Source organism: Ovis canadensis, chromosome 4 (assembly GCF_042477335.2).
Source record: "Ovis canadensis isolate MfBH-ARS-UI-01 breed Bighorn chromosome 4, ARS-UI_OviCan_v2, whole genome shotgun sequence".
NCBI classification, from domain to species: domain Eukaryota; kingdom Metazoa; phylum Chordata; class Mammalia; order Artiodactyla; family Bovidae; genus Ovis; species Ovis canadensis.
Window position 1 is genome coordinate 108,020,833 of NC_091248.1, and position 26,112 is coordinate 108,046,944.

Here is a 26,112-nt window from a genome sequence, read left to right on the forward strand (position 1 = left end):
GTATGGAGTCTCTGGGAAGTACCAACAGGAACACTGTAGTGCAAATATCTAGAATTTTGGAACAAATCTATGCACTCTTCTGCAGGTAACTATTTGTCTTTTGAAAATCAGCTTCTGGCTTGCTATAAGACCTGGGCAGGCCTATCCATAGGACATCAGGTGATCATGTGGCCTGAGCTTCCCACCATGAACTAAGTATTGTCTGAACTACCTAGTCTTAAGATTGGGCATGCATAACAGAGACTTGTCATCAAATGAAAATGATAGAGGTTGAGTATAGGAAGATTTAGAAGCTACAAAAATGTTACATGAGTATAGGTGGCTCAGATTCTCTGACACCACTTATTCTTGCATTGATTCACCCCCTTCAGTCCATGCCTGTGGCCTCCTGGGATGTCTTTACAACTGGATAACTGAAGAAGAAAACATTCAAGCCTGGATTACAGATTGATCTGCATATGCTGGTACCACCTGAAGGCAGACAGCTACAGCATTATAGGCCCACTCCGGGGCCACAGTGAAGGCCAATGCTGAGGGAAAACCTTCCTAGTGGCCATAACTTCAAGCAGTATGTATAGTTGTCCACCATGTCTGCAGTGAGATGACCAGAAATTTGGATCGCCACTTATTCATGGACCCTTGTCAATCATTTGGATGGATGATCAGGGATTTGGTAGAAACAAGATTGGAAGACTGGTGACAAGCAAGTCTGAGAAAGAGGTATATAAATGACATATAAATGGGCACAGATTTCTGTCCGATGTGAATACCCACCAGAGCATCGCTATAATGGAATTTCCCAATGACAGAGACAAAATGACAAACTCTAACAATGTCAGCCTCTTTCCCTAGCCATCTAGTGCTTGCTCAATAGGCTCATAAACAAAGTGGCCAGAGTAGTAGGGATGGAGGCTAAACATATATTAACACGGATTTCCACCTTACCAAGTAAGAGACGAACAGCAGCAGAGACGAACACTGAGTCCCCAGTGGCACCAACTGCCATGGGGACCAGGTTCACTGATTATATTGGCTTCTATCATGGAGGAAGCAGAGATTTGTTCTCATAGGAATAGACCCAAATTCTGGATATAGAACTGTCTTCCCTGCTTGTAATGCTTCTGTCAGCATTATCATTCATAGACTCAAAGAATACCACATCTAACCATGATGGTATCATATCAAATCAAGAAACTCATATCAGAGTACAGGAAGTACAGTAATGGGCAACTCTGAGCTCTATTAGTTTAGAGATCTGGGTCCCAAAGAAGGTGTGTTTCCACCAGGAAACTCAAAAATAATTCCAGTGAATTGGAATATAATACTACCACCTGAACAATGGGAGCTTCTTATGCCACTGAACCAACAGGAAAAGAGTTATTTTACAGACTAGAGTAACAAATCACAATTACCAGTGAAATACTGTATTGCTTCTATATAATCAAAGCAAGGAGTTCTAGGTCTGGAACCCAGAGGATTTTCTAGGGAGTCTCTTTGTTACTTCCATGCCCAAAAGGTTAATGGAAAACTACAGAAACAACAATCCACAAGCAGGATGATTGAGGGCTCAGACTTTTTGGGAATGAAATTTTGGGTAACTTCACAGAGTAAAGAATCCCAAGCAGCGAAGTTTCTGGTCAGGGCAGGTGTCCATTCAGGCTGCTATTAACAGAATAATACAGAATAGGTGGCTTATAAAACAATGGAAATCTTTCTTACAGTTCTGGAGACTGTTAGTCCAAGATCAAGGCACCAGTCTCTGCTGAGGACCTGCTCCTTGTTTCATAAACAACTGTCTTTTTACTGTGTCTTCACATGGCATAAACGGGAAAGGAGCTGTCTGGGGTCTCTTTTATATGGGCACTAATCCCATTCATGAGGGCTCCACTGTCATGACCTAAGCACCTCCGAAAGGCCACATCTCCAATACCATCACCTTGGGGATTCGTTTTCAACATATGAATTTCGAGGCAGGGGCACACACAAATATTCAACCTATAGCAGCAGAGAAAACATGAAATGAGTTGTGGAAGAAAAAAGCCATATATACCAATTATAGCCTTGTAATCAATATAAGTGAGGACTGTAGTAGTTCCATATTTTCTATCTGCTTGTTACACCACTGCACTGGTGTTTAAATATGTGTAAAAGAGCACCTATGGGAGCTAAGTTAAAAGGCAAGACTGTGGCCCACTGCAGAGCTATTGCCTCTCAGCTCCAAATTCACCCTTTTAGAACTACTCTGTGAAAATGGATCTGGGCCCTTTAAATATTTTTTCCTGTGCCAACTGGCACTAACTTTTTGTCAGAAGGTCACTAAAGAGAAAGCGCAGAAGGAAAAGCGTTTTGCTTCCTCATTCTAGTGTGCTCACTAATCAGCCTTCTAAAGAACATGCAGCTTCTTCAGCCCCAGACTCATAGCTTCTCTGGTGTCCAGCTCTTGCAGTACATTGGCCAGCACTTTCTCCAGCACCAACTCTCATCCTCAGCAACAGTTTTTCAGCAGACTGCTCCTGGCTCCTGAGGAATGTACATTCTTCTTTAGCAACAGATTCAGCGCACTTAGCTTCTCCAGTGCCTACAGTGCACAGTGGCCAGTAGCTTCCACTGGCATTCCCACACCCAGCTGATTTTGTTGCACAGTGCCTCTGGTGAGATACCTTCCCTAACAACTTTCTTGGCCTTCCTAGAAAGCAGATTTTTAGCAAGTTTGAGAGGAGAGATTTTCAGTGGCATGTAGCACCACAGTCACTTCTTAACCATGAACAAACCATCACCAACAGGGTTTGAATCTCAGTCCTGGAAGAGGGACTGAGTTTCCTTCCCTAGAAACTCTATCTTAGCCTTGACCTTAATGACTGCTCCTTGTATCTGTTTTATTTCTATATTCTTTAGAGCTCTCTTCACCTCTTACTAGACAATCCCTTATTACTACAGATGCCTGTCAATAGTTAAACATTCTTTATATGGAACAGTCCCAATAAATTAATAGGTAATTTCTCTCTCCTGACTGGACCCAAACTGATACTAAAAGGAACCAAGGGTTCTAGATCTAGGGCAGTAACTAGATGAATACTAGTTATCTTTTCCTGTGAGGAAATAAAGATATGCTCCAGTGGCCAAAGTCGTAACATTTAAAGCATCAAAAGAATAACTTAAGCAAAGACCCTGAATCAATGAAACTCATGGGCCCATAATACACCATAAAGAGAAAGTCAAGGGGAAAAAGCAACATTTAAGTCATCTTTAAAACAAAATCCTTATAGAGAAAACAGAATAATTAAAAATTAAAGATTCATCCTGCCTGTCTAGTGGGAACTCAGAAGAATGTTAATATACACGTAGAAAGAAAGAATTAGCAAAAGTTTATTTTGCAAACCATGATGAAATTATTAAGGCAAAGATTATAAACTTAGAATTTAACATTCATACAAACTGCATTATATTCTAAGGGGAGAAACAAACTTTATAAATGGAAGAATCAAACTGTCATCATTCTAATCTAGTCAATCCTAGCATAGCATCACTAACAGAAGGTCAACCAAAAAGTATATCTTCTAATAAATTGCAGCATGAAAGATCTAAGTTGTTTTCTAGCTAAAAATATTTAACCTTTTAAAACTAACCCATCAAAGTCTTTCAGTCTTTCTTACCAAGTTCCTGGGAAAGAATTAAGTCTTGCAGAAAATGATTTGAGTATCTATTTTATCAATCCTCCTATGAATGGTATATAGGAGAAACTACAGATACTTTAGGGCATTTAAGGCTTAATTCCCTCGAGGAATTCCTACTGAGTAGGGCTGCTCTAGATGTAACTTCCAATTAGAGGAATTATAGAGAACAGAAAAACAAACTAAATGACACAAAGACAAAGACAATGCAGGAGGTAAGAAGATGCTTTATAAAACAACTAGTCCAGTCTCAACAAATCAGTGTCATTTTGACAAAAGGAAGAAGAGGAAATGTGATCATAACAACTTGATACAAGGCATGGTTCTAGACTAATTATTGATATGAAAAAATGCTACAAATAATATGTTAGGACCAACTCAGGAAATGTGAATATGGTCTAAGCATTTATTAGATGATATAAAAATTTACTGAAATGGAAAGATGAAGCTGGAAGACTGGAAAAGCAGGCTCCAGAAGGGTGGGTGAAGCATATTCTCATTTGGATTTTCAAAATCTGTATACATGTTCACAGAGGATACATACTAAAGGATTAACAGCGTGATAGATAGTTTGAATGTAACTTGATTATCTATATTTCCTAACTTTCTATTACATGATTTCTTTAAAATAAATGGTTAATTGAAAACATATTTAACTTAAAAAAATAATTTTCCAATGAACTTCTAATGAACACAATTTTAAACAAAACTTTGTTTTTCAAATGAAAAGTTCTATGATGGTGAAGTACTGAAATACATTCCTGAAAAATAATCTACTATAACCACACTGTCAAGAAAATTGACCTAGACACAAGACCTAAAAGTGGTATATGGGCTAAATAATCAATTTAATACCAATTATTAGTTCAGGAATCAGCAAAATTTTTCCACAAAAGGGTCAGATAGTAAATATCTTAGGCTTTGCAGACCATATGGTCTCTGTGAAAACTACTCAATTCTGCTATGTTAGCCCAAAATTATGGCCACAGACAACATGTAACTGAACAGGCATGACTGTGTCCCAGTAAAACTTCATCTACAAACAGCCCATGAACCATAAATTTACCTACCCTGGTCGAGGACATTAAAATTTCCACCTAATCAAAAAGGATAAGAACAGTATATTCGATAATTATGATATTATTCAAAGGTCAAGTAAAGTCCTGTACCACCACCCTATCAAAAACTCTCAATTTATCTCTTAGAGAGGATCCTTTCCTTAAGTAAATTTATATGCAGTTCCTGGAGCACAGTCCTTACTCAAGAGCCTACAGCTGGTAGGAGGAACGAGGAGAACAAGGGATATGTAATCAGAAGACCTGAGTTTAAATTCTGAATTAGCAGTTGTGTAATTCTAAAACCTGTTTCTCATTCATAAAATGGAAATAATACCACCCTGACAGCATTGCTTAGAAGCTCAAAAAGTATAGTTTCTGAAGTATTTTTTAACTGTAAAGTGTTATATAAACACCATAGTATTATCATTGCCAAATTTTGCTAAGAAAGCTATTTTACAATAGTGCTACTGAGTTACAAAATAACCACCAAAGCTTTTTGCACATAGGTAACAACTCAGTATTTCAAACATACCAACAGCGATACTACTGTACTAGAATAGAAGGCCAAATCTTCTATAATTTCTGTACGCCGATTAGCTCCAATTCGTAAGGAACGACTATGTACTTCTTCAGGTAATACTGTAAGGATCTCCAGCAGAAAAGGCAGAGAAGTTACATCATTGCTATATCTAGGTAAGAAAAGAGGAGAGCTATAAGTTATTTAGAGCCCCAAAATACACAATCACATAAGATAAAAACAGCCATCAGAATAACCCATGACAACAAAGTAGAATTCTCACTATAGTTAAAGAGGATAAAAACCCGATACACTCTTTTGGAAAGACATCTAGAAATCAAACTTTCAACTTGCACAATAATTTATGACCCAGCAATTCCACTTGCAGAAATTTATCTTTCAGAAAAATCTCACACATACGGAGATGTATATGCACAAGTATTTTTTTTAATAATAGCAAAAATACTGAGAAAATGTAAAGGTCCTTCATATTAGGATAAAAAAGGTTACAGTCATCATACAATGGAGAATATATAGACATTATAATGAGTATCTGTGTCATAACATAAGATGTCCACAAAAAAAGTATATGAAACATATTACATATAACTGAAGGAAACACATGTTTATGCATATTAATACATGTATGCACCTCTTTATTTTAAAATGCTTAAAGGGAAGTCTAGAGGGCTATACGGTAAGTCACTAATAGTGGTTACTTATAAAATATATGAATAGGAAGAGACGAAAGTATTTGCTTTTTACTTTGAAAGCTTCCATACTGCTAGAATTTTTTTAAGGAGCATGCATAATATTATCAATAAAAAGTTTCTTACAACAAAAAATAAACTATCTACATAAAGGTTTTAATGACACACTATAGTTGGTAGTAAAAAGGACATGCACTTTGTTTAAAAATAATTTCCTAACCAAATGCCAAAATGCAAGCAAATAGCAAGATTATCTTGCCAAGATCATGAGGAAATGCTTTATTCAAAGCAGCAAGCTCCACATATCTAAAAATAATACTGTCCTTTTTATAGACATGAAATGAATCCCAATTAGTAAGAATAAACATTCTGACTATATTTTTATAAAGACCATAGATATGACAGTTAGTGGGAGTGATCCACTAGACAACAAAAGGTTTTGTTGTAGTTAATTCAAGAAGAGTGTGGGTGTGTGTGCGGGGGTGTGTGTGTGTGTGTGTGTAAACTATATGAGTCTTTAACGTTCCATATGACATACTCTGGAGTATTTAAATTTTAAATCATTTTCTTATACTGTAACAAAGGTTAATAGTAAATAATTCTATGCCAAAGTTTGGGCATGCTCAGTCCCTTCAGTCATGTCTGACTTTTTGCAACCCCATGGACTATAGCCCACCAGTTCCTTTGTCCAGGGGACTATCCTGGCAAGAATACTGGAAAGTTGGGGGAAATAATCCAGATGTCCAGCTTTTGCTAACAAATTTCTCTATGTAGGTTAATGGTAATTCCAAACACCAGCATACAGTCAAAACAAGCTACTTACTTTTCCACCAATGTCTGTACACATCCCTTCCAGGAAGGCATCTGTAGGGCAAGGTCTGCTATTGCTAAAGCCAGCTGAGTAAAAAGAGAAATTAAATAAATGAATAGACAGAACAGAAAGAGAGTTACCAACAATATTAACTGGAACGCAAAGAAACGAAATTTCTTCCAAACAATATGGCAACTTAGACTGTGATACCACTCTTCTTCTCACCCCTACAACTATGTATCATGTAAATTCTGGGTTAACTACAAATTGCTGGGATTTAAAATTTAACCTTTAAAAATGTAAAACCAAATTAAAACATAACAAAAAGAAGTCAGAAAGAACAGACTGTAGATTTTCCTCAGATTATATCAATACTTACTTTTATCTGGCAATACCATAGAACTTCATGGACTTATACTTTGTCAAAAAGCCAAAGTTACTGACAGTCAGCCCTTTGACTCACTCAGTAAGAGTGCCATATCCCTTCTGCTTTCATTTCTTATCTTGAAGTCTTATGCAAAAGCCTCCTTCCTCTTCAAGAGCACTTCTATGCCAGGCAGAGAGCACATGTGAGTATGTATTCACTGAAGTGTCGTCCACTTTTCCTTTGTAATGTATTTCCCTATCTAAGGTGGAAAGGCCAGATGCTCTAGTTTACCATCATGAGACTTTTTAATAGCTAATCAGTCCAGGAAGGATTTTTTAAAAAGGCAACTATGTAGACCTCTGACCCAGGATAGTACTTTATCATCTACAAAGTAATAAGAGTGTGTGTGTGTATGTGCACACACACACATAATGTGACTGTGAAAACCTAAACACCGCCCTCAATTTTGTTATTTAAGTTAGTCTGATATTAAATGAATTCTAAGATACATACAAAGATGTAAATTTTTCACGTTCTATTCACTTCTAAGAATACAGCAATGAGTCTTTAAAAAGTTAACATCACTTTTCATGGCCTAGCACTGCTAATCAAAATTAACCTGATAATTCCAAATGGCCTTACAAATTTTCCTAATGAGAAGCATAGGATTTACCTGCGTTACAATAACAGGTGACAAGTCTTTCAAGTTCTGGATATGAGTTAGTAATGAGTCCCGTAAAGAGGCATGAGAGTCTGTGGGGAGCTCATAAAATGAGGTCTGAATCTTCATTTTCATGGTCTGTGCAGCAAAATAGCATGATTCTACATCTTGCCGGATCTGTAACAACTGGTCTGAAATCTCCCATGCATGAACCTAAAAGCGACAGAAAAAAAAAGTCATAAAAACTACTTTTCTAAACAACTTTAATGCCATGCAACCTCAATACACATACAAACTTATTTAGATTAAAGTATAATGAAAGAAAAAAATCTGAAAGATAAATTACCAACCAATTCAGTCAAAACTTCAAACTACTGCATATTTTTATAGGCCGAGCTCAACAAAAGTACTACCTAAAATCTTCTGATTCTAGGAAGGCATGAAAGTTATCAATTGAATAAAGAAATCTAAGTCTTGCTGATTAGAATTATTAATCGTGTAGAGGGAGACAGTATAAAGAAAAATGTCTCAAAGTTCCTAATAAAACTAAAATGTCATTGTATAGCTCCCAATGTTAATCTATAAGTTGGATATTTCTTCTCTTATCCATTTAAAATAAGCAAGCTTTTGTTCACTCTGAGAATTGTATTTGGAAGCTATCATAACATCCATAAATAGGAGACTATATTGGTATTTCATATTTAAATAGGCCTATATTTCAATATTTAGTTGCTGACTAAAACAGCAGAAAAACTATCTCACATACTTAATTTTCTTATGTTTTTATATCTGCCAAAGCGCTACATATGCTACTAAAATCATTTTCACAGGAGCATCGATGGAAACAACAGGACGAAAGCACAGAATTTGGTCTCTGTAAATTTGGTCTCTTTACAAGTTATAAAAACTTGTAAGACTTTAAAAAGTTTTATTTTGAAAGATACTCTAGGAACAAACTCATTCAGTATAAAGCAGGCAACTAATTAACAACTGATAAACTATACCAAACTGCCTCTTCATGGGAGCAGGCTAAAATGGGCTGGTAATAACAGACTGAAATTTTTAATCTCAATTCAATAACAGAGCCAACTACAGAGAGAGATCACATAGATTTATCTACTTAATTTCTTATGAAGACAGCACTTCACAAGTAATACACAACGATTCTTCAAGATCTTTCCAAAGATAAATGGAAAGTCAAAGAAATGGCCTATATAAGTTCCCAAAGTAAACTGAAAAGAGACTCTAAAACTCACAATGTTTAGGACATAAAACTTAGCTTTAATCAAGTAATAAGTTGATGAAAACCAAGCATGAAACATTAACTTCCTTCTTGATAAAATGTATTTATTAATTTTTTGTACTTTTTATCCCTACCATGTCACAAAAAATCTTCAAAGCCACAGTTTTTAGCCATTCATTGTCTAACCAATAACCTAAGGATATCTATGATTTAATATGCCATCAAAATATATCTTGCTCAAATTGATATTTTAAAAAATAGCCAATAGCAAGCCTTAGAATAACCATAAGTGCCCTCATGAAAACAAGAGCAATTAAAGAGCAAAACCAAAACACTATAGACCTTTACAACAAAACTAGGTATTATCTAGTTATCTCCAAGAACCCCAAAACATAAGTGGATGGGGACATGCCAGTGACATCTGTAAGATCTTAGTAAAGGTCTGTTTCAATCTTAGTAAATATAGAAGCAGAGAGAAACAACAAGGTATCTAATGGATCTAAGAGGAGAGAACACCAAAAGTGTCAACAGGCAGTCACTAGAAAACACAGAGAAACCATCTGAAGACTGCAGCTGAAAACAGAAAAGGTTTTGCCCAATCCAAAAGCAAGTGAGTAAAACAGGCCTATGTAAGGTCTAAGGAGATGGAACTGTCTAGCCTCTATCAATTCTTAAACCTGAAGTCAGGGCAAGGCCCCAAATGAGGAGAAACTGCTGTGAAAAGAATATTATACAGAACAGGACAACAGAGACAAAGGGGAAAAAGAGGGAACAAAGCTAGGAAATCTTAGAAATCAAACCACTGTATCTGTAAATACTATCTGAAAACAACAGAAAAGGAAGCTCTATGAAGTTGGAGATACTACTTCCTTTGCTATGCCTCCTTCTAAAGTTGAAAAAAAAAAACAACGAATTTCACAAAAAAGAAACCACTGAGTTCAAATGCCATATATACAGCAATGGGTGGGGGTGAGGGTGGGGCGGGGACGACAACGAGCAGAACAGCATCACTACAAGGAAAGTAGGCCAAAAAACTATTTTAAAAACTAAAGGACATAGGTGCCAAAAAAGCTATCAATGGCCTAAACTACAAAACCTGGGAGTAACAAATTATGATACTACTGGATAATTCAAAAATAAAACAAAATCCATGAGTACATACTGATGTGAGTAACAACTAAATAAAGAAGCGGTTATTTGCAGGCTATAAGACATCTTTTTTTTTTTTTTTTAACAGAAGAATGCTAGTTAATAAAAGGAAAGGAGAGGAATAGAAAATCACCACCATTAGAACACCTCAGAAATAATTGCTACAAGCAAGACTCATGGATAAATGATAAAAAACAACAAACTATCTCCCCAAAATATTCATTGGTTACTGTGGTGGTTTTAAATTCTTTGAAGTGAAAGTCACCCAGTCGTGTCTGACTCTTTGCAACCCCATGGACTATATAGTCCATGGAATTCTCCAGGCCAGAATACTGGGGTGGGTAGCCTTTCCTTTCTCCAGGGGATCTTCAGCAACCCAGGGATCGAACCCAGGTCTCCTGCATTGCATGCAGATTCTTTACCAGCTGAGCCACAAGGGAAGCCCTTAAATTCTTGAACATTTACTATTAAGAAAACTGAGACTACTCTGCTAGAGAGACCGGAAAGAGGCCTAAGACTACATGGAAAGCAAATGAAGCTCAACTAAGTCAAGTCTTCCAGCCATTGCCACGAGAGTGTCAAACATGTAACTGAAGTCATCTCAGAGCCTGCACAAGAGTCCATCCACCAAATGGAGCCTCATGGAGAAGAATCATTCACAGAGCCCTGCTTGAATTTCCTCACGTTCATGACCTACAAAGGTATGAGATACAATGAAATGGTTTCTGGTTTAAGTCACAAAGTCTTGGGAGTTCAGGATAATTTGTTTCACAGTAGTAGTTCATGAAGACAGACAATCAGACATTATGTGCTTCCTGTTGAAAGAGCAGATCACCACATGGACAGAGGAACAAACCTGCATCTCATTAAGCCTCAGGATCCAGGTGGCAATCTGCAGGAAATACACAGGAGAGTAGAACTGCATCCTAACTACGTAATAAACAAAATCAAGATTGTAGGGAAACTAACTCAAGAGGTCAAATGACCCAGATTCCTCTACAGAACAGGGAGAGAAAGGAGATTAAGTCACTCAAAACATCTATCTTAATTCAACAAGTTATACATTTGCTTTGTGTGGTTTTCCTATATCTGTGTTTAAGAAACAGAACAAAACTCAGCACTGCTTATCAGATTAAAGTAGTATGAAGTCTTTCTCTCTAGTGAAACCTGTCAACCCACCAGGTTAGAACCCTTGCGGAAAAGTGCATTGATAGTGCAGTGTCATGCTGTGCTTTAATCTGAATGGCAGAAACTAGCAAAAAACACCAATCATATCGTTCTTATTAATATTTAACTGTATTTCTGTATAAATTTTATCTGTATTTCTGACAAATACCCTTATGTCGTTAAAAACAGAGATCTCAAAAATGAAGGGCAGAACCAAAAGACAAAACAAAACAGATATGCCCCTCTGCAGAACTGTTAACTTGGGCGTACGGATGCAAAGATTTATTTTTCAAGCACCGTTGATGATGTCTGATTATTATTTAACATGTCGTTTGGAACTGTCTTTAAGAATAAATATGAATTTGCAGCCCTAATATAAGGTATCCCCAAGGCATACATTTAAAAGATGCAGATGTTATCATAAAATCTTTTTTGTAAAAATTTAAATTACATTTTTTTGGGGGAAAGCACAGTGAAGCTTTTTAATATATAGGAGTTAGTTTCATGCACTACATGCTCCCTAAACAATCTGAAGCTGTAACATTCATAGCACTAATCAAGTATCTCAATACTGGTTTTACCATATTAGCTGGCTTTACATCAATTTTCCAGACAAAAACAAATAGAAAAAAATGAATTAAATATCAAAAGAACTAGTTTGAAGCCATCAGAACTACCAAAACATCTAGAACATGAGCTACAGATTCCAGAGACAAGAAAGAGGAGAGTTCAGCCTAATATCTGGCTCTACCTCTCCCCTCAAGGCACTTATGTATTTGAAATGGAAGACAAGAGGCTTAAGAAGCTGAAGAGTTTAGGGGAATCTCACAAGAATGGGGAGATAAAAAGTGGAATTCAGAGCTCACCAAGGAAGAGGACTGGTAAATAGTCCAGATTTCCAGTTGGGGCCAGTACAGGAAACAGCAAAGGTACCTCAAAAAGGCTAAAATTTCTCCAGGATAAACCAAATGTTAGGCCACAAAATTAGTCTTAATAAATGTAAAAAGGGAACTTCCTTGATGGTCCAATGTTTAAGAATTCATCTGCTAATGCAGGGGATATAGGTTTGATCCCTGGTCTGGGGTTCCACATGCTGCCAGGCAACTAAGCCTGTGCACCCAACTACAGAATCTGTGCTCTAGAGCCAGCAAGCTGCAACTACTGAGCCCTCCTGCCACAAGGAAAGATGTGTATGATGCAACGAAGATCCCATGTGTGGCAACTAAGATGCCACACAACCAAATAAATAAATAAAGCAAAATGAAATGAAACTGGAAATTAACAAAAGGAAAACTGGAAAATTCACAAATATGAAAAAACTAAATATTATTAAACTACCAATGGGTCAAAGAAGGGAAATTAAGAAGACATCTTGACAAATGAAAATGGAAATACAACATACCAAAACTTACATCCAAGATGGAGTGAAAGTGAAGTCGTTCAGTCGTGTCTAACTCTCTGTGACCCCGTGGACTGTAGCCTACCAGGCTCCTCTGTCCATGGAGTGAAAACAGTGCTAAAAGGGAAATTCATAGCTATACATATACACTTAAATGAAAATAATACACCTCAAATCAACAACCTAATTTTATATCTTAAAGAACTAGAAAAAAAGGAAAAAGAAAAAACTAAGCCCAGAGCTAGAATAGGAAAGGAAATAATAAAGATTAGAACAAAGACAAATAGAATAGAACATAGAAAAACCATGATTTGATTCTTGAAAAAGATTAACAAAATTGACAAACCTTTGAAAGTGTTAGTCGCTCAGTCATGTCCAACTCTTTGCGACCCCATGGACTGTAGCCTGCCAGGCTGCTCTGTCCATGGAATTTTCCAGGCAAGAATATTGGAGTGGGTAGCCATTCCCTTCTCCAGGGGTTCATTCTGACCAAGGGATCGAACCCAGGTCTCCTGCATTACAGGTAAATTTGTTACTGTCTAAGCCACCTGGGAAGACCTTTAGCTAGATTTTAACTAAGAAAAAGGAAATGAAATGAAGGTAAAGACATTACTACTAATTTTACAGGAATAAAAAAGATTATAAGAAATACTATGAACTGTACACTAACAAGCTGGATAATCAAGATGAAATGGACAAACTCCTAGAAATATACAATGTACCAAGACTGAATCAAGAAGCAGCAGAAAATCTGCATAGACTGTATTACTATAATGAGTGAACAGACTGAATCAGTAATCTAAACTTTCCAACAAAGAAAAGCCCAGATGACTTTACTGGTGAATTCTATCAAATATTTTAAGAAGAATTAACACCAATCCTTCTCAGATTCACTCTGAAAACTGAAAAAGCGAGGAAACATTTCCCAATTCTATGAGGTCACCATTACCCTGATACCAAAGCCAGACAAAAATACTACAAGGAAAAAAGAAAAAAAACAACCCTTACAAATCAACAATACCCCTTAGGAATACTGATGCAAAAAAAGAAAAAATTTAAAATAAATACTAGCAAACCGAATTCAACAGTATATTAAAGAAGGAAACTGTCACAACATAATAAAGACTACATATGAAAAACCCAGAATGAACATCATTTCGAAGTTCAAAGACTGAAAACTTTTCAAAACTCTTTAAAAAAAACTTTAAAAAACTCAGGGACAAAAAGAAGATGCCCACTTCTATTCAGCACAGTACTGAAGTTCTTAGCCAGAGCTATTAGGCAAGAAAAAGAAACAAACGGCATTCCAATTGGACAACAAGAGGTAAAATGATTATTGCTAACATATGACATGATCTTTTATGTAAATAACACTCAAGATTCCCCACAAACCTATTAAAAATAATAAAGAAATTCAGCAAAGTTGCAAAATACAAAGTCAACACCCCTAAATCAGTTGTTTTTAATACTGACAATAAATAAGCTGCAGAGGAAATTAAGAAAACAATCACATATACAAGAGCTTCCGAAAAGAACAAAATATTCAGAAATAAAGCAAGTTGTAAAACTACACTGAAAACTACAAAACACTTGTGAAAGAAATTAAAGAAGACACTAATAATGAAGACATTCTAAGTTCAAGGATCAGACTTCTACAGTCGTTGAAACTAGCCAAAGTTCCCTACAGAGTCAGTGCAGCAGCAGCAGTGCTAAGTCGCTTAGTCATGTCTGACTCTTTGCAACCCCACGAACTTTAGCCCGCCAGGCTCCTCTGTCCAGGCAGGAATACTGGACTGGATTGCCATTCCCTTCTCCAGAGGATCTTCCTGACCCAGGGATCGAGCCCAGGTCTCCTGCACTGTAGGCAGATTCTTTACCATCTGAGCTACAGGGAAGATTCAATGCAATCCCTATCAAAATCTAAGGGCTTTTTAGACTAAAGGAATCTGGTCCTATGATAAAATCCTGTCAGAAACAAAAGAAATTACCTCAGGAGAAAAACATCACTGATTATCTCAACTTTTCATAAACAATATATTCAGTATTTATCAAATAAAAGCAAAAGAGGGGGCTGGGGGTAGAAACAGACAATAGAAAATAACTTATCTAGATAACAGAATTATCAAATGAGAACTAAAATAACTGTGATGTCTCTATCAAAATGATAAAATTCAGTATCACCAGTAATGGGATGAACAGATTTTGAGTGAGTCAATGTGATTCACTTTCGATGCTGAAAACAACAATTTTTCATTCATACAGGATTCTTCCAAAACGGCTTAAGCTAAACACTATCATGAGAAAACAATGAGATAAAACAGTAAGTGGGTCATATTAAGAACAAAGATAAAATGGGCCTGAATTTGTTTTTTAATATCACTATCATTTTAAAAAAAACCACAGGAAACTAAAGTGATGTAACAACTAAAAACAATGCATTATCCTTGAGTGGATCCTGTATTAGGGAAAATAAATGTTTAAAAAGCAAGGAATCTGTCAAACAACTGGGAAAATTGAACATGGGTTGTGTATTTGATAACAAAATTATAGATCAATGTTCAATTTCTTTAATATGACAATGATTTTAGTTTAGTAGAATGTCTTTGTTCTTACAAACAGTATGTAAAAGTGTTTAGGGAGACAGCATTATAAAAATCTGCAATTTACTTCTGAAAGATTCCAAAAGGGAAAAAAGAAACTAGAGAAAAAGCAAATGGAACAGGCAGTTTGAGGAGAGCGCTTATTATGAATCAGTGTTCACAATACAATTCTTTCAAGTTAAGAATTTTCAAAATAAACAGTTGGGAAAAATTAAGTAGCTGGTTAACATATTCAAGAAATTAGACATTTAGAATTTCCATTAAGAAATGGACTCTATTTCAAAAAAAAAGAATCAAAGGGAAATAGTAGAATTGAAAAATATGTTAGTACCCAAATGAAAGGGTTAAACAGCAAATTAGACAACAGAAAAAAAAGATTACTGTGCTAGAAAATAGGTCAATAGAAAAATAAGACCTGAAGTACAAATACAAAAAAGGATAGAAGGTAAAGAAGGGGAAGAATGTAAGAGACATATGGGATATAAGTGAAAAAATCTAACAAACATAACTGAAACCTCAGGAGAAAAGCGGGAAAAAAAAAAGGGGGGGCGCTATTTAAAGATAATGGCTGAGGAATTTCCAAACTGATAAAAGACGCCAAGCCACAGTTTAGGATCTGTAAACCCTAAGGACAGAAAAACCAGACCTAAGCACATCAAATAACACTGCTAAAAAACTGCTAAAGACAAAAAGGAAAATCTTAAAGGCCAGAGAAAAAGATATGTTGTTACCTTTAGAGAAACAGTTAATTAGACCGATAGCTGACTTGCCAACATAAAAAAATGGGAATCAAGTATCTTCAAAGCACTGAAAGAAAATAACTGTCAGTTGGTTACTGATACCCAGCAAAAAAATCCCTCCAAAATCCAACAAAATTTAGACACTCTGAGACTAAAAGACAAAAAAAAAAAAAAAACAGGGAAGAGTTCATTACTAATAGAACAAAGAAGAAAACACTAAAATTAAAGGGTGTTCTTCAAGCAGAAAGAAAATAATTCTGGATGGAAACATGGAAATTAGGAAGGAATGAAGAATAATAATGGAAAGGCTAAGTATGTGAGTAAATATCTGTGAACACTGATTATATAAAGCAACAATATCTCATGGGATTTAAAATAAATGAATCTATATGCCTGAGTGGAATTCCACATCTACCTAAGATGTAGAAAATTGAAAAGAACACTGCTTTCCAGGTAACAATAAATAAAATCAAACAACATTAGTAACTTTTCTTAAATGATCAGGAAGCTCAGGTCCCAGGACAAGCAAGTAAACTAAAAATTAAAGACACCTCTCCAAGGAGACAGAAGACAAGTGTTGGTTCAACTGCGGCAGGACAAAGAAGAAAGATGTGGAACACCAGACAGCCAGGTAGTAAAAGTTCAATTATTAACAGTTAAAATTATTAACAACTGATAAAGACTGACGGTGGGCTAGTATGAACTATAAAACCCCTGAGACTCAGGGGGAATTCACACCACCACAGGCTCTTATCCACGCAACTTCACCAAATATTCAGGAGAAAGAACAGGGATAGAGCAGGAAACCAGAGAAAACCTCTCTGGTGGCACAATCCTAGAGGACAGGAGTAGCCACAACTGCAGAAAGGATACAAAAAGCTCTGACCAGACCCTTCTCCTCTACTTATTTGGTGTGGGAGGGGCAGCAAACCATGTCACACACCCCAGCCCCCAAGGCACAAGACAGACCCACTGCTATTATACTAAAGGTAACAGAAGAAACCCTCCACCCTACAGGGCAGGGCACAAGGTCTTAAGCCCATCATACTATAATAAGACCACCACCACAGAGGTCTCCAGGTCTCCTACCACTGAAGGAAGGGTAAAAAAATTTATCCTGCACAAGACCCACCAGATGCAAGGCTGAGCGTGAATGCCACAGGGGACAACAATCACTGAGAAAGCCCCACCACTGAGAACGCTGGGCACTGGAGGTGCTGGAGCCCTCGTGCCCCAGAAGAGGGCAACAGGGAGTGACCCAACCCCCAACTCTCCCAAACAAATGCTGAACACATGGCATTCAAACTCATGAAAGCCAGAAAGAAAGAAAAATACTGGAGGAGAAATCCTTTCTCCTTACTACTGAGGTACCCTTGACGGCAACAGTTCAATTGTAGTACTTTATATTGTAATTATTTGGGCCTTTGTTCATCTTTTCTAATAAATTATAAGCTCTTCAAAAGGAAAAAGTGAAAGTGAAAAGTGAAGTCGCTCAGTTGTGTCCAACTCTTTATGAAGAACAACCTTAATTATTTCTGCATTTTTCAAAAATTCCCTAGCCATAGGGCAATATAAAGAAATCTATATTAAATCAGGGGTTCCCAGGTGGCTCAGGGGTAAAGAATCCCTGCCAATGCAGAAGATGCAAGTTTCAATCCCTGGGTCAGGAAGATCCCCTAGAGTAGGAAATGGCAACCCAATTCAGTATTCTTGCCTGAAAAATCCCATGGTCAGAAGAGCCTGGCGGGCTATAGTCCATAAGGTCGTAAATTATTGGACACAAAGCACACACGAATATATTAAATTACTAAATATGAAGCAAAATGACAAGAGACCATCATCTCATCAATCTATAACACCTCTTTGACTTCCCCAACACAAAGCAAAAGCTAGGTAGCTGGGATACTTACTGGATTAGAAGTAAGCTGTTAAGAGCAGAATCCACAATGTTTAGAAAGTGAAAGAGCAAGAGAAAACAAGCAAACCAGTTCTTTACAGATAAAGAAAACAAGGGCCCTGAAAGGATGAGATGTTTTTCATTCAGAGTCCTCATTTGCTGAACTCTGCTTGCCTTTCTTGTATGGAGCCTTGGTTTTGTTTTCAATATATTTTGCTTTAGCAATGAAATGAAGCTCAATATGTTCCTAGCCAAAACCCGAAGATTTAAGAATCTCAGAAAAATCTCAGGGAAGGAAAACTTTTAAAGTCTTCCCTAAATGGGACTCTTTTCTAGAATGATCTTACTTTGAAATATTACCAGTATTTCTGAAACAGAAAAAAAAAAAAGAGTGAGAAAAGCAGGTAATCTGAGGCAACTAAACCAAATATAAAATCTGCATTTTCTAATGCTCATTATGTTATCATAGTTTTTTGTTTTTTAACTAAGCTAAGATGGCAGCTATACGTATTTCCTAGGACAACTCTACGAAGAATCAGTCTTAGAAAATTCCCATACTGCTCCCTGTGTAAATGTGTCAAGTGGAACCAAAGTGAAAAAAGAACTGTCTTCTCATTTCAAGCATCCTTGTTTATCCTGATGCTGCCCCACCCACTGGTCAATGGTGCCTCTCTTTTCAAATATTTGTTCTTTGGAACAAGAATAAAAGACAAGAGTGACCTCTAAAGAAACCTGGGAGACTTGAATATCACAATCTTCTAAGTAAACTGTCAGTGAAAAATTACCCAGGATGATACTGCCAGTACTATATATTAAGAGGTCATAATTTGTCCCTTTATTTTGAATTCCAGGAGGGTTTAAAAATTGTTGGTATCCAAACAACGAGCAATCTTGTTTTAATCACCAAATCATTAAGAAAATGCAACCAAATCCTGACACAGTAGACCCTATAGTACACTGCTCACTGCTTTTCCCCTCTGCTAAGCTGCAGAAAGAAGAAAAGAAAAGGGATTCTTTACAAGGAGAGAATAAAGCACTTACACTTCATAGGACTTTCTAGCCACAGATGCCAGGTGCTACCCACTGAAATCCAGGCTTGAACTAAGCTCCACATTTCTGAAAGGACCATCTCAACCGAAGCCTGGGGCTCAGAGTCAGCAGGAGGAAGCTGCAGCTCCCACTAGCAGCACATTTCAAAGAGGCTGCAACAAGAGAACATTTTCCATTTAAGCAACTAATTCCAATCTTCCATTTCACAAAGCAGTAGCAGAACAGGCCTTTATATCAGTCTTTTCAAAAGATATTTCCATGACTATGTGATGAATATGAAACAGGCGATGGCCCAGCAATCCTTTGACTAACATGCTCCAAGTCTTTCATTATACTACTCAGCAGATCCTAAAAGTACTTGCCCTTTTTTTCTTTAATAGTCACAACTGCTCCAACTCATTTCTACAATAACAGTTCTGCTGTTATTAAAAGAAACTGCTGAATCAACAGAAATCAATGAGCAGACCCTTAACAATGCAAGTCCACACCCAGATAGGGGCCTAAGGATTCATTAGCTGCCAAAAATCAGAAGCAGATTAGAGCTGGTAGTTAATCCTATACAAAAACTCCTCAAATTAAGTAGAATTACTCAGAATACTTCCCTGAAAACAGAAAAGCTCTAGCAAATAGAAAATTACATCCTGGAAATAAAGATATTTCAATGGGAAAAAAACACAAATATTTCAATGGGATTTGAAAAGTAAGCATAAATGTGTCAGATTGTTGTACTTTTTAAAAGCATTTCAATTAATGAATAATACATTTACTAAATGTTTATAGTATACTGGAAGGAGAGGAAGACTAGGTAAGAGTACAGTAAAAAGAACCCTTAAAAAACACTGTCAACCAGACAATGTAACATTTTAGACATATGCCCTGTAACAATATAGAATAGAGCTAGAAAATCAGAATTTCCCAAATCAAGAAAAAAATCATTTTCATGAAACAGGTAAAGAACTAGTTTTATTAACCTGAAAAAGAGAAAGTATTTTTTAAGTCAGTCAACTGTCTTACATTTTTGTATCTAATCTGTTACGAAACTTTTATAAATTTAAGACAAATAGCTAGGTCTGTCACAAGTTACTTTCTAATGGTTTTCTTAGTGAGGAGAGAAAATGATATGAATGGATATTAAAAAAATATAAGCTATAAGCTTATGCTTTATAGCTCTCAAAAGATAACCATCACTACCTAAAACTGTTATCTTTCAAAATAATTTGTTTTGCAAGATGGCCTGAAATACAGAAACTATGATGAAATGAAACTTAGCTAATACCTTCACCACAGCAGTAATGAGAAAACAATTCCCAACTCCAAACACAGAGCCTAAGTGAAAAATAATCATAAAGCCCTTAGTGAGCTCCCAGAACCATAAAATACCCAGGTTTGCATAAACAACTACTTTTCTAGAAGCAAAAAAGCTCGTTTATAGAGATAAGTTCAGTCAATTTACATTTCCACAGCCATCCCCATAATAATTGAACAGATAATTAAAAGGGAGACATTATTTCTCTTATGGGACCGAAGAGATTCCTGGCTAAAAATAATTCTTTAAAACATCAAAAGCTACTCAAATTCCAAAAGAAATACTCAAACACTGTTCAAGACAATTTTGGAAGACTGCAGTGCCCATATGTATCACTCTCTCTTGATCTCAATGAGAGGAATCGGGAAGACCGAATGACTACACCACTGCACACTGTGGTCTCCTCAGCTTCTGATTAAATCCCAGTGTTTCTGGGACAAGCATTTTCAAACAGTCCTGAGTCATAAAATAAACTTTGTCAAATAAACTTTGGCTCAAATCTGTAGCTGTTGGTCACATATATTATGATACTGAGAAATTTTGCCAATATTTTTTCCCAGCAACTATAAAGAATTCCTATCCAAATTAAAAACCCTCAGTCACCTATACATGTGACTATTAACCCTCAAGACTGGCCCTGAAAAAAGATATGTCTGGATCCATAAGATCAACTTGGGTTAGGAATGACTGAAGCGTGCATTTCTTGAAAATCAATTCACTGTGGACCTTACTAATTACACTGGGCAGCCCTGCTTTAAAAGTAGAAAATGCCAAGCTTGAAACCATTTCAAGCAAATGAGTAGCCCATATGAGGGCTTCCTAAAAGCTGAAAATATGGGAAATGGATTTCCTTTAATCACTGGTCTCCATTCCTGCCTATCTGAACAAGTTTTTTTTGTAACAACTCATATAAACCTGAAGAATGAGAGTACCATTAGACATAAAAAGCTACACTAATACCCTGCTGAAGATTCAAGTTTTTCAAGCATATAGAAATATGAGATGTCTAGCTTAAGGTTTAACAAAAAATGCATTATAGTGTCAGAAAACTCTGAATGCTTATGTAAAAATATATACCTTTTTAGGACTAGTAAGTATTTTCTTCTGATTTAGGGTCATAGGTATAAAGGGTATTAATAATGGCTGAGACAGAAAATATAAGTAACAATACAGAGAAAAACTGAAGAGAAGAGTGCTATGGGCTTGGGGAAAAAAAGTAAAAAACATGTAAACTCTGTTAACAGAAATTTCTTATCAAATGAAAAAAATACAAATTTCATAATATTTTCATTTTGAGAAGTCTAACCAGAAAGAGGAAAAAATTAAATTGATACTTTCAAGGGTTTCTGCATGCCAAACACAACAAAATTATTCCCATTAGCAGTACTGTGAACTTCCAATAAAGAGAAATAAACTTCTCTCTAGAACTTCACCAGTTTAAAACACTCTCTGGTAATATTTCAGTACCAGGGTACACGCTAGGGAAATACAGGAGAGATAATCTGAGCAAGCTCAACTTTCTAAGAATTAAATCTGTTTTTAAGTTCAACAGAGTTTATGAGACTTCTCTAGTGGTCCAGCGGTTAAGACTCCGAGCTTCCACTGTAGGAGGTGTGGCTAGCTGGTTGGGGAACTAAGATCCTGCATGCCACACAGTGCAGTCAAAGAAACAGGGAGGGGGAAAGAGTCTAAAAGTATATAAAATCTAGAAAATAGCATGTCAGTTCCTCAAAAAAAAAAAAACAACCCACAGAAATTACAATATGATCCAGCAACTCCCCTTCTGGTGATATACTCAGAATTAATAGAAGGGATTCCAAAAGATATTTCTACACCTGTGCTCATAACAGCATTATTCATAATAGCCAAAACGTGGAAGCTACCCAAGTGTGTACCAACAGATGAATGGATAAACAATATGTGGTACATACATACACTCTTACTCAGCTTTAAAAAGGGATGCAATCCATCTACAACATGGAAGAACCCTGAAGGCATTAAGTGAAACATGCCAGTCACAAAAGGACAAATACTGTAGGATTCTACTTATAAGAGGTGCCTAGAGTAGTCAAGTTCATGGAGACAAAAGGCAGAAAGGTGGCTGCCAGGGACTATGGGGAGAAATGGGGAGTTAGTTAACTATGTTTAACGTGTACAAATTTTTCAGTTTTATAATACGAGAAAAGTTCTGGAGATGGATGGTGGTGATGGTTGTACTGTATTATTCTATTCACAAGGTACTTGGAGTAATCAAATTTACAGAGGAAAAACAGAAGAATGATGGCTACCAGGGGTTGAAGAGAGGAGGGAATGGAGAATTATTCTTCAACAGGTACAGAGTTTTAGTTTGGAAAGATGAAAAATTCTAGAGACAGCACTGATTGTTGTTCAGTCACTAAGTCATGTCCACTCTTTGCAATCCCATGGACTACAGAACCCAAGGCTTCCCTGCCCTTCACTATCTCCCAGTTTGTTCAAACTCATGTCCTTCAAGTTGGTGATAGCCAAACATCTCATCCTCTTCCACCCCCTTCTACTTTTGCCTTCAATCTTTCCCAGCATCACAGTCTTTTCCAATGAGTCAGCTCTTCACATTAGGTGGGCAAAGTACTGGAGTTTCAGCATCAGTCCTTCCAAAGCACATTCAGGACTGATTTCCTTTAGTATTGACTGGCTTATCTCCTTGCTGTCCTAGCAACTCTCAAGAGTCTCCAGCACCATAATTCAAAAACATCAATTTTTCGGCACTCAGCCTTCTTTATAATCCAACTCTCACATCCGTGCACGACCACTGGAAAAACCATAGCTTTGACTATGTGGACCCTTGTCAGCAAAGTGATGTCTCCACTTTTTAATATGCTGTCTAGGTTTATAGCACTGATTAACTTTCTGATATTTTGCACGTTTTGAAATGTTTATTTTTATATGATGATATTTAAAATTTTAGTATAGACAGAGAATGAGACAGTTGGATGACATCACTGACTCAATGGACATGAGTTTAAGTAAACTGCAGGAGTTGGCAGTTTACTTCCCCGATGGACGGGGAAGCCTGGCGTGCTGCAGTCCATGGGGTCACAGAGTCAGACACGACTGAGCAACTGAACTGAACTGAAACTATATTGATCATATTGTGGTGATGGTTGCACAACAACATGAATGTACCTAATACCACTGAACTATATACCTAAAAATAGTTAAAATGTTAAGTTAGAAAATGTAGCTGTGGTCCTTCTCTGGTAGTCCAGTGGCTAAGACTCTGTGCTCCCAATACAGAGGGCCTGGGTTCAATCCCTGGTCAGGGAACTAGATCCCACATGCTGCAATGAAGATCAAAGATCCTAGATCCTGCGTGCTGCAACTAAGACCCAGTGCAGCCAAATAAATAAATATTTTTTAGAAAATTACCAGCAGTGCCCTGGTAATTTTATATTCTGTTTCAAACCATCAACTCTGGTCCAAGGCCTGGGGAGATGAGAAATAAACTAATCAAAATACTGATGAATGTCACCAGATAATAGACTATAATGCCCACAGAAATACCATCACAAATCTTCATTCATAAGCTCCAATACAACAAGGACGTGAAATGACTATATTTGCACTGTCCAAGACTTGGAAAGTGGCAATGCAAATAAGGAATTTATTTTAACTTTAATTAGCTCAAATTTAAATAGCCACATTAGCCATATGGGTAATGGCAATCATATTAGACAACATAACCAGATTGGTACACTATTATATTAAGTAGAAAGGTCTTTGGTTTTTACCACTTATATACTCCCATTTTCCAGCAATGCAAAGCATTCAGTATTCCTATATTCACTGAATGGACCCCTCAGAAGTAATACAGGAACATTTTCTATTTTCTAGAAAGTTTGCCTTTAGAAAACTGTTTAAAAAACAGGTTTAATAGTCACTTGACTGGAAGATGAGAGCAGAAGCATTAAAAGATTCCTAGATTTTCAGGTGAATCAAATCAATGACTGCATTGCTAGGGGAAAAATCAAAGATTCTAGGTTTTAGAACTAAAAAGAATCAAGGAACTCCAAAGAGGAAAATTACTAGGAAAGAAGTTTGAAACTGATACTCCATGACCCATGACCTTCTAGATATATTTAGAAGAAAATTCTCAAGGCTACGTGATAAACCAATGCCAACTTAGTGTATCAAAGCATGATTTGATTCCAGTTGATTCATGTCTTTGGATTCTTTTCATCAATCCCTTTTCAGTTTAGAGAGTGAACTAGGAAACTTCTGAGATAACCTCTAATCCACAGACTATCTCCATAAAGGTAGTCTCCTTCTTCTAATCTAAGTTAGAAATTTAGAACAAATGAGTAGCACGGTTTATTAGCCCAATAATGAGATGGTCTTTCCGTCCAATACTACACCTTCTACTCATTTTGGTTACTTAGAGGTAAACAAAGGAAACTAAGTATTCAAAATAGTCCATTGTTAAACAGGCTTCCTTTAAAATGTCTCACAATAATTTTCTTTCTTTTAAAACACTCTAAAGATATCAGTGATATCTGCCTATCACATAAAACAAAAACATGGCTCTCAGTTGTTTCCAAGAATTTTGGTGAAAAAAAGTTAGAATGACAGTAGATTCTTCTGAAAATGGCTATTTTATACCAATCTCAGAGGAAGAAAAGATGTTAATGTGTAGCACGGGCAGAACCATATCCAAATTACACCTTTATACCAAATCTACTGTCCCTAGGGCCCATTAAAACTATACTAAATGGCTCTAAGGTTAGTAAAGTATGGGGTTGAGGGAAGTAAAGATAATCGTTTTTCAAAACATCTATTATCAAAGCGGTTTTGAAACAAACCAGGTAGATTCTACTCCTTACCAATTTAATTTTTCTTGTTATTTTCTTAGGTACTATACAGTTTTGGATGCTACTTTATATGGTATAATTATAGTTACCACATTTTCTGTTTTTAACTAAAGTAGATTTTTGGGGGGGGGGGGTGGGCAGGGAGGCACCATGTGGCTTATGGGATCTTAATTCCCTAACCAGAGACTGAACCTTGGGACCCTCTGCATGAAAGCACACAGTCCTAACCACTGAACCGCAAGGGAATTCTTTATCAATTTCAAACTGAAAATTAAAACCTTATGATACTACACTAGCATGATTTGTTACTACACTAAAACACTTTTTGTTTAAAATGTCACTAAGTGATCACTTCAAGACAGGATAGTTGTGGCAAAAAGTTCTCCTTTTCTGTACTCAAGTCATTCAAAGTATAAATGGGGGTGATAAAAATTTCATAGAACCGTTCAACTTCAGCTTCTTCAGCGTTACTGGTTGGGGCATAGGCTTGGATTACCGTGATATTGAATGGCTTGCCTTGGAAACAAACAGAGATCATTCTGTTGTTTTTGAGATTGCATCCAAGTACTGCATTTCGGACGCTTTTGTTGACCGTGAAGGCTATTCCATTTCTTCTAAGGGATTCCTGCCTGCAGTAGTAGATATAATGATCATCTGAGTTAAATTCACCCATTCCGGTCCATTTTAGTTCGCTGATTCCTAGAATATCGACGTTCACTCTTGACATCTCCTGTTTGACCACTTCCAATTTGCCTTGATTCATGGACATAACATTCCAGGTTCCTATGCAATATCGCTCTTTACAGCATCGGGCCTTGCTTCTATTACCAGTCACATCCACAACTGGGTATTATTTTTGCTTTGGCTCCATCCCTTCATTCTTTCTGGAGTTATTTCTCCACTGATCTCCAGTAGCACA

At 36.6% G+C, this 26,112-nt stretch overlaps 1 protein-coding gene across 2 annotated transcripts in view; it reads right to left on the bottom strand.

Moving 5' to 3' along the window:
* TNPO3 (transportin 3) overlaps window positions 1-26,112 on the bottom strand; it is an 83,967-nt gene that overhangs the window by 47,836 nt on the left and 10,019 nt on the right. The window contains exons 2-5 of one of the 2 annotated variants that reach the window (XM_069588334.1): window positions 19,032-19,192; window positions 7,808-8,008; window positions 6,780-6,853; window positions 5,262-5,418 (exon numbers count right to left, since the gene is read on the bottom strand). In XM_069588334.1, coding sequence (XP_069444435.1) covers window positions 5,262-5,418; window positions 6,780-6,853; window positions 7,808-7,930 — 354 coding nt within the window. In that variant the 5' untranslated portion in view covers window positions 7,931-8,008; window positions 19,032-19,192. The remainder of the gene's footprint in view (window positions 1-5,261; window positions 5,419-6,779; window positions 6,854-7,807; window positions 8,009-19,031; window positions 19,193-26,112) is intronic. The other variant, XM_069588333.1, reaches the window with a different exon arrangement.